This window comes from Simochromis diagramma, unplaced genomic scaffold (genome assembly GCF_900408965.1).
Source record: "Simochromis diagramma unplaced genomic scaffold, fSimDia1.1 OVJJ01000487.1, whole genome shotgun sequence".
In the NCBI taxonomy this organism is placed as follows: domain Eukaryota; kingdom Metazoa; phylum Chordata; class Actinopteri; order Cichliformes; family Cichlidae; genus Simochromis; species Simochromis diagramma.
The window spans coordinates 4,857,115-4,866,905 of record NW_024387305.1 but is presented as its reverse complement, the minus strand read 5'-3'; the positions used below and the strand labels follow the sequence as shown (position 1 = coordinate 4,866,905).

Below are 9,791 nucleotides of genomic sequence, written 5' to 3'. Positions count from 1 at the left end.
ACTGGGCTTCTTTTTCAAGATGTAATCCCATCTAATCGATGTTTTGATATTTTCTGCGCACTCCTCCCTTTAAGACTCTCGCAGGGCCTAAATTCTTCCTCCAGGTGTCTTGATTTAATTTTTTTAAAGGAAAAAAAACAAAATGAAAACAATTTACATGTCAGTGCCCATCTCTGCTCTTTCCTGTGAACCAGCAGCCAATCTCTAATGTTGCTTTTGCTCAGTTTCCAACCCAAAATGTGTGCTAGTGTGCTCCAGCTTGCATTCCACGACCTTGTAAAATTCAAACAAACAAAGCCACCTGGTTTCAGTATGTACTACAGGAAAAGTGTCAATCAAGCAGGATACATTTTTCCTTTACACAGCTGCAGAAACCCTCAAGACTAACACCAGGGTCCTTGAGGAACATCTGTTTTTTTCTAGAGCGTGAATATGGCTTTTCCATACCAAATTATCTAAACTACAACTGCAAAACAAACACCTTCACATGTATCCTCGTCTTTTTTAAACATTTTTTTTATTTAATTGTTTTTTAAATTATATCTAGATAAACGTCAGCCCTTTGCTCCTGAACACTGAGGTCGTTTATTGGAATTACTGAAATAGAAGACCCTTCATAGGAAGGACTAATATCCACCATGTACTGGACAACTGATACCTCAGCAGAGGTTATTTTGAGCTCAGAGTTACGCATTCAACTGCAAAAATAAATAGATTAATAGCGCAGCCTATGGAACCGAATCTGTTCAGATCGATTCATTTACAGAAGAGCCAGGAGCTGAAAAGTGTCTTCGCTTCAAGCTGATTACTGCAAATAAAGCTTTATTAACTATTTCGAGACCAACATTTTGAAGTTTACAGGGAAATTAAAACTATAACAGCGTGCTGCTTAGGTAAAAAAGAATGACCTTTTCTTTTTCTTTTTTTTTTAAAACATTTTTTCCCTTCTTTCTTTTTTTGAGAAATGTCGGTGACACGTTAAGTGACGCTAGGTTGTGCTTACTGGTCGTGCAGGTAATGTAAACAGGCTGCAGGGAAAGTGCAGCACAGGGGTGAGACGGACTTGACTCAGGGGGCGAACAGCAGCAGAGACGCCCACACAGACTGGAGGACACCGCGCTATAAAAATGTGAGTCGGTATTTCAGCGTCAGTGGGGATCCTTTAAAAGCCACAGTGAAATAGACAGGAGTCTTAAGCAATGGAAAAAACTCCGCGACGGACATCGCTGCAGTGGAGCTTGTCGAAAGGAAACATGACTTCTAATGAAAACAGATTTTTTCTTCTGGATTTCTTTGGATTATCCTTATGAATCACAAAGATAAACCAGCTGGACTTATAAGATAACTAATCAACTGTCGAGTGGTAAGTCATTTCTTCCATTTAAATAATAATAATGATGAAGAGGAGTAATAAAAAAGAATAAGTCTTTGTTCGTTTTATATGTATTATTTTTTGTTAACATCTGTATTTCTATGTTTCTTATTTAGTGGAAATGTGAACTTTTCTGAAAATATACAGATCAGTGTGGGAGTTCTCATAGATTTAACAAAGTGGTGAGAAGAAATTGTGATAGGGTGTGTTGTGGTGCAGAAAAGCAGCTTACTGGCTGTCGCTGGGCTCTGTGGAAGTCTGAAACAGTAGGCAGGAGACAGCCCTAAAAAAATAATATTTCTTTCTGGTAGAAACTGGATCCAGTAATTGTTTTAATTAGTTTAAATTAAGGCAATTACTGTTACTGTTTAGACACCACAAACGAGGTATAAGGATTCTCTGTGTTAAAAAATGTATGTGATTATGGAATGAAGCATCGTGAACAGTGAGCTGAATAATGCTCAGCTCTGATTTCCCCCAATATTTAGTCTTTTTTTTTTGTGTTGCTGGGAGTTCTGTTCTGTTTAACTATGTTTGACCTCCAAACTAAACCTAACAGTGACGCTCCACTTTGATTAACAAAGCACTGCAGTCCTGACAGCTGCCTCAGTAGCCTCTACTTGCTGTCTGTCATCCTGTGTCCTTTCATCGCTCATGTGTCTTTGGGCACCCACAAGGTGACCAGCTGTCAGGTTGGGTTCAAAAGGAATATTTACAAATCAAAAAGAAGAAGAAGAAGAAGAAGAACTTAAACATTTGTCATCTATTAAATATATATATATATTAAATATATGTATAAAAGATTGAAAAAATGTTCCTGCCTATGATGAATAATTATAAGTACATTTATAAGACATTTGTGTGTCATACGACTATTAAAGTTCTCTCCTTTGCACTTCTTTCACATACTTCCACCTGAATCAAACTCAGTTATAAAAGAACAAGAGCCATATTCGTGGGGAACGCAATAGATGTGAAAACAATAATTTCCTTCTTTTCTTTCTTGTAGTGTTTTTGAATCTTTTAAATGTCAGCAGCCCTGAAATCTTAAAAGATGACCATTAAAGGATGTCACGTAAAGGTGGTGCATTTGGTTTCAGAAGCGGCTTTACTGCCTCTTGTCAGTGATTCTTTGGCCAGAGAAAGAGATGAACGCATTTCTTCTGAAAGCTATTGTCTCTTTTGGCGTTTTAACAATCTGCCAATATCTAATAGCCTACCCTCTAAGGGCTGTGGCTAAAGGACCACCTGACCTGGCACTGTCCCCCACTCAGGAAGATAAAACATATTTACGGTTGTAACCGTACTGCATTTTGTGCCCCAGAGTTCAATCGTGTGCTTCAGTGCAGCCACCATGCCTCATTGCAAGGTAGCCACGTCTCCCTGTTTATGCTTCGAGGCAGGAATTCTGTTCACAAATAAAACCGTTAGTCTCATGTTCCCCCCCACCTGGTTGGTTTTTGTGTCCTCCTGTGTCATCACATTTAAATAAACAAATCTGGAAACACTATTGTAGATGTTTGGTTGGGTTGGGATTTTCTGCATTAATTTTTTCCAGGATATTTCCTGAACTTTTATTTGTATTTGTGTGAATAGTTATTACAGTTTTTGTTAAATCAACTCATCAATATCATTTTACACGGATCAACAGCAGCTTAAGAGTGCTTTATAACTAAATATGCCTTTTCTCTCTCCTGCAGCCTCACCTAACTATGGATCTCACGACCTTCAGAGTTCAGAGATGTTAGCTTTGAGCCACTACAACTCCTCAGCCCCCCTGCTTCTCCCTCATGTGGCTAATGACAGTGGAGGGAAGGTGGAGGTCAGGGCTGCTGTTGAAGGGCTGTCACACCATGAAAACCTCACCTTTGAGGAGCCTACCGCTGGTGGAGCGTTCATTGTCATATTGTCCATGACACTGGGCATCATCTCCAACATTGTGGCCCTCTTCATCCTGGTTAATGCTTACTCCCTTCAGCGCCGGCGCTCCAAAGCTACATTCCTTCTGTTTGCCACGTCACTGGTGATTACAGACTCGATTGGCCATGTGATTCCTGGTGCCCTGGTTCTCCGACTCTACCTCTCTGGAGCTGCAAGGCCTCAGTATGTCAACTCCTCTGATGGGATGTGCCAGTTCCTCGGTGGCAGCATGGTGTTCTTCGGACTATGCCCTCTCTTCATGGGCTGTGCCATGGCTGCCGAGCGATGCCTGGGTGTTACTAAACCACTGCTGCACTCATCTTTGGTCACAAAAAGACGTGCAAAAATTTGTCTTTCCATCATCTGGCTGGCAGCCTTAAGTGTGGCCTTGCTACCCTGCTTTCAGCTGGGTTCCTACACCTATCAAGAGCCAGGGACCTGGTGTTTCATCAAAGTGCTCAGTGACACTAAGGAGGTGGATGTGGCATTTGTAGTATTGTTCTCTGGACTTGGGCTGGCCTCGCTAGCTGTGGCGCTGGTTTGTAACACCATCAGTGGACTGACACTGGTCTTCGCCCGGCTCAGGAGGCAGCCCGGCTCCCATCACTCAGCCAAGTCCCACGACATAGAGATGGTGGTGCAGCTCGTTGGAATAATGGTCACCTCGTGTATCTGTTGGAGCCCTCTGCTGGTGAGTGTCAGGAAGTACAAGGTTAAGAAAGAAAAGTCAGTAAGATGGTAGACTTCACCTGTTGTCTAAAAATAAAAAAAAGAAAGAGCTCTTACACATCAAATGTTCTCTCACACAGATGTTTCTACTTAGGTTGGCTGATTAGCAACACTCTGAGCATGCTTGCCTTCATGCCCATACTGTGCTTTATTAACTCTCGTCAGTTTTATTGCAGCTGTTAGATCACAACAGCTTTACAGCTCTCTTACTCATTCTGGCAGCTCACTACAAGTGGATTTTTAGCCAGCATGTTTGAAAGCACCTATGTGGTGGTTAAGCAGTATTTTTACTCCTCAAATTTTTGGAGGTTTTCAAGTTATGTCACATAGTGCAACTGTGAGATTAGGGGCAAACTGAGAATTTTGGTTAAAAACTGTGAAGTTAGAAGTAATATTTAAAGTCACACTGCATTAGCAACAGGATCAGTGCTGACAAAGACAAAAAAAGAAAGAATCTTCTGTCCAAATGGCCTTTGCTTCTGTAAAAACAAAACATGAAATTCTTATTTAACATATTTCTGAAGAGAACTGGATCCCATTACACAGCTGGATCATTATGGGATCAAATGTCAGACAGGGAACAACAACTGCTAAATTAAAGAGTAAGTGCTCTTACTTTGTGTAAGTCAATCACTTTGTTTAAATGTCAAGCTCAGTTAAGAAAACAAAAAAAAAAAACAATGTGCAAACAGAGACTGAAGCAGAAATGTGGTCAGAAAGAAAGATCGCATATTTAAAAAGTGCGTCACATGCATAATAACGGAGGGATTTTGCACGCTATCAAGGGTTTATATAGGATTAGCAGAAAGTGAGAATGGGAAAGTATCTCTCAAGTTAGACCTGCCAACAAACTCTAGCTTACATCTCAAGGAACAACAGCAGTCCAAAAATTCTTGCTCAAGCTTTCATGCAGCCACTCAAGTGAACTGTGCAGCAGTCCTCAAGGACAAAACAACATACACAGCTGGTATCTGGTTTGTATCATATTAAGAAGCTGACAATGTGTTTTTTAATTTGGTGATTTCAGTTTACTCAGATTGTCATTTGCTTGACTGACTCACGTAAAGATTCAGCCAAATTCTGTTTTACTAAAGTGAAATTATTTCCATCGGTTGCTTCCATCCTTCCATTTTCTTAACCGTTTATCCAAATTGAGGGTTTGTGTGGGGATCGAGCCAATGCCACCTGACACCGGGCAAAAGTCAGGGCGCACCTCGGACAGGTGACCAGTCCATTACAGTTTCAAACTGGGCATGACAGGCATGGTGACTTTGTTATTTTTTGGTCAAAAATCAGCACATTGCTGATAGTTACATATCAGTAGCATGCAAATTTAATGTAATGTAATGTAAGAAGGCTCAGGTGTTACTTCTGTGCACAAACATATATGAAGCAGAAGGTTTTTTGTCTTATGATACCTGCATGTGATCAGAGAATTTGCACTATCATTATTAAATAAATGGTAAATACAAGTGATCTCATTGCATTGCTCTCCCTAAGATGATTGCATATTATAGATTTCACTAATTAAAAGTATTGGTATCAAAGCTGAAGATTTTAATACCAGGTATTAGGCGCAATGCAGTCCAGCTACTCGGAAATAAAACTTTTACTCCTGCAGTCTCTACTTTAAAATATCAATAAGAGGTTAGTACAACTATAGCCAGACCTTATAAAGCAATGTCACTGTATCTATGACACTAAGGAGGGCAGAGTGGCATTCTATTATAAACATTTATTTTGCTATTCTTTTAATATATTGTTTTTACTTTTCATTTTACTAACTGCAGTTTTATGTTTCATGTCTGCAGATCTTTGGCCTGATGTCCGTGATTCACTCCTACACGGGAACCATTGGACACAGCTTGTCATACTATGAAACCCTGATGGTGATGGGAGTGAGGCTGGCCACGTGGAACCAGATCCTCGACCCCTGGGTTTACATCCTGTTGCGCCGCACCGTGCTCCGCAAAATCTACCTCATCGCTAAGTGCCAGGCAGGCCTGAGGGGTACTATTTTGGGCCGTTGGGAGCCGTCCTCTTTTCCTAGCTCAGAGAAGAATGATGTAGATCAAGTCTGATCTGAGAGAAAGGCTGACATAGTAATTTGCGGATATATTTTGTTACCAGGTCAGTGAGCATATGAAGAACTCAGCAAAGATCTTTATAAAGAAAGGCCAACAGAAGAGCAGGATGTTTGAAAACACCTCCGTGGCTTTTAAACCTTCTCTAAAGAAGTGCTTCTTGGATTTAATCATCATTTCTCTTTCTCACATCATCAAAGTTTACCCTGAGTTCATGGTCTGGACCTTATAAATGAAAGCTAGCTAATGCTATGATTTTGCACAAAATATACACTTTTCTACTGTTTACCTGCATTGAGTGAACATTCCTTGTTATTATACCCTCATAAGGAAACTCTTAAGAGGAAAAGGGAACGATTTAGGCCGCATACGGCTGCAGTACTAACCACGCTTTGTCTGGAGAAGCTCAAAGTTTTGCAGAAGTGCCACTTATACAGGGACTACATACAGTATTGCATTGATTTATTTGTACTCAGTTCTATCTGCTTTTAAAGACATGAATTGCACAGTTGGCATGCCTTCATTGTATGGTTGCAAAAGAAATCAGTTGTACTGGTTTTAACATTTGGAGGGAGCACCGTACTAAACCCAGAAGTATTTAGAGCGTATTCTGCTGAATGTGTTTCATTAAGGAATGTTAATATTCAAATACTGTGGAGTTTATGTATGTTTATATGCTCTATGTGTGCTTATATATTTCTTTTTGTGAAATAAAGTAAGAGGTTATAACGTAATACTTGAATTATACACTCATTTTTCTGAGTGTGTGTAAAGACTGAATGTAAATAAAAAACGATTCAATGTGATTTTATTCCAGAACTTTGTATTTTTTCCCTAAGCTAGAAACAGAATCTTTTAGCTTTTAAAAAATGTTGTACTCTACTATCATACAGATGTCTGTGACATCAATGTGTATTATTATTATTATTATTATTATTATTATTATTATTATTATTAGTTCACCTACAGCCACAAAAAAGTCTGATGCCTTTTTATTTTGTCCTAGAAATGTCTCTAAATTCCTAAAAGATCTAGACTTGCTATTTCCAATTGCTCCTTCATTATTCTGGATAATGTTAAATATTACTGCAAAATGTTAAATAAATGAAATCTGATATTTATTTAACCTCCCATAAAGCTTTCAGTCCAATCATAATAGGTTTTGCCATCCAATCTTGGTGAGTGGACATATGCCCTATTGACCCTTTCTTATTTCAGCTGATCACAGGATCTGGACTGGTTATATTGTGGGGTACAGAGCAGGTAAAATAATGCAATCATGATCATGTTTCTTGCAAGTTTGTTTTTTCATTTACCCATACAGTGATTAACAAAATTATTAGACCACATAAAAACAAGAAAACACAAATATTTTAGAAATCTGTCAGTAACTAAAAGTCATGTTGATGTTTATTAGGGGAAAAAATAAACTGAATTCATGTTGTAATACCTACATTTGAAATGGCAAACTGGACTTCTCTGAGAAGTCCGAAACCAATCCAGCATAACATTCAACAACGACAACAACAACAACAAAATAATATTATTTTTTTTGTTCAGGACTCCAAGTAAATAACTGTAATTTCAATTTCAAAAAAATATTTTTATTTATTAATTTTTTGCTTTTTTATGGAACAGTAAGTTTTAAAATTTGTGGATAACAAAAATATTTCTATTTTTGCATTAAAAAAATATCATTTTGATAAAATAGCTTGTGAAGATGGATTAACATTACAGAAACATAAATAATGATTTTCGCAATTACCAAATTTTAAATTATTAATTTAGGGCAGTTGAGCCTTACATTGGGTGGTGATCTTATAATTTTGTTAAGCACTGTATGCAATGGAGGACACTGATGCAAATTCTACATTTTTGTTTTTTGTGTATGCGTTTCTAAATTAAATACAGTGAACTTTATGTGTGTCTGAAATAAAATAAAATACTGACCTGTATTAAAATGGATCTCAAACAACAGAATCCTTTACAAGAACCATTTAGGTTAAGTTCAAACAGAAATATTGGACAAAATAACTGTTTTTAAGTGGACTGGATCATCTTTCCATCCATTTTCTAAATCACTTTCCAAGCTTAGGGTTGCAGGGAGGGGCTGGAGCCTATGCAGCTGTCATAGAGCAAGAGGCACAGAACAACCTGGACTGATCGCAATTGTATCAGATCATTTAAAACTAAAAAATAACCTGCATCATGAATAGAAAAAATAGATTAAATTAACATATTTATTCCTATTTGTTCTCCAAAATATCAGCAGCTAACAACATTGCATTATATCTTTGTTAGTATGAAGCCAGGACCAAAGTCTAGCCAGATTGCATAATGCAAACTGGTGAAAGCTGACATATTACAAAAAGGGAAATAACGATAGCAGAAGAATATGATGTGAAAAGGTTAGAGTAGTAACTGTGTGATGTAATGTTCCTCCGTGGATATTTTCAGTGTTAGATGTGGACTTACATCACACAGAACAGAAGAGAAAATGGTTTCAAAAAAGAAAGATGGTCTGAGTTTATGTAAAGAGGAATTACTTTAATACTATACAAATATTTACTTGGGATGATCAGGGGAGTGGATATCTGAACATATACAACTGAGTCTGATGGCTATATTGAAAAATAAAAAAAATTGATGTAGAGCAGTTAGTTCCAATAATTTTTGGTTTGTAACAGATAGAAGAGACAAGGCCCAAGAGGCTGAGATCCCAGAGCCATAAGTAGACACTGAGATCATCATATTCCACTTAGAATGTTTTTCCTCGAATAGTTAGGTCTCAAAAAATGGGTGGGTCAAGCTCCAAATATAAACAGAAATGCATAATGAACTTCAAGAGAAGAAATATTGATGAACTAATGGATGACAGTCGAGCGATACCATAATGGAAAACTGGGAGACAGTGAAGGATTTGTGACAGAAGAAGTGGTATGCAGCTTTTCCATTGAGGATTATCTCCTTCCCGTCTGCGTTCTCCTCCTGTTGCACTAGTCTGTTCTCCTCCTTTCCTCCTGCTTCAGAGCTCCATCTTCAACAACCTTTGCCCAGTCTATCCTCTGTCCCTCCTCTGAATATTCAAGATTAAAGATTCAAGGTTTTTATTGTCAGTATAACAATATACACAGTATACAGCATATCAAAATGCCATTTCACCCCTTGCTAAATTTAAGTCAAATTAAAAAGATAAAAAAGTACTACTACTAACTAAATATATGTACAATAAACAAAGACAGAATAAGAGACAATACAAAGTGGTCATGTGCAATTACAGTAAAGTGAGACTATTGTGCAGTGGGTATTGAATACCAGGTTCATGTTATGCTCACAATATTGTAGACAAGACAGGACGAAGACATGTGCAAGATGCAAAATGTGCAAATATATTGTAGACGTGTTCAATAACTATGTGACTGAGGTGTGCAAATAAGCATATTGTTCCAAGGTCTAGTTTGTAGTGCATTTGTGGAATGTCCAACATGGAACATGTTCAAACATCTCAGCCTTCTTGGAAGTCATCCTTTTTACTCTTGCTTTTACTTTGCATTTATTTTTTTTTATTTTTTTTTATTTATTTTTTTATTTAGTTAGTTAGTTAGTTAGTTAGTTATGACATAACGCACACTCCGGTACACCAGGTGGCGGTATACACCTAAACACGGTAATGTGCGACCCGCAAT

General features: G+C 37.9%; 1 protein-coding gene across 1 annotated transcript; it reads left to right on the top strand.

Moving 5' to 3' along the window:
* Positions 1 to 912: 912 nt before the first annotated feature.
* On the top strand, positions 913 to 6,911 carry ptger1a (prostaglandin E receptor 1a (subtype EP1)). The gene is made up of 3 exons (XM_040004878.1): positions 913 to 1,363; positions 3,073 to 3,983; positions 5,833 to 6,911. Exons 2-3 carry the CDS (start codon positions 3,114 to 3,116, stop codon positions 6,100 to 6,102), a joined length of 1,140 nt encoding a protein of 379 aa, XP_039860812.1. The 5' UTR covers positions 913 to 1,363; positions 3,073 to 3,113; the 3' UTR covers positions 6,103 to 6,911.
* The last annotated feature ends 2,880 nt before the right edge of the window (positions 6,912 to 9,791 follow it).

Bases quoted from the DNA above. Each gene is read 5' to 3' on its own strand.
- ptger1a (XM_040004878.1), top strand. From the start codon at position 3,114: ATGTTAGCTTTGAGCCACTACAACTCCTCAGCCCCCCTGCTTCTCCCT. The intron at 3,984-5,832 runs GTGAGTGTCAGG...TCATGTCTGCAG, and splicing joins TCTGTTGGAGCCCTCTGCTG to ATCTTTGGCCTGATGTCCGT.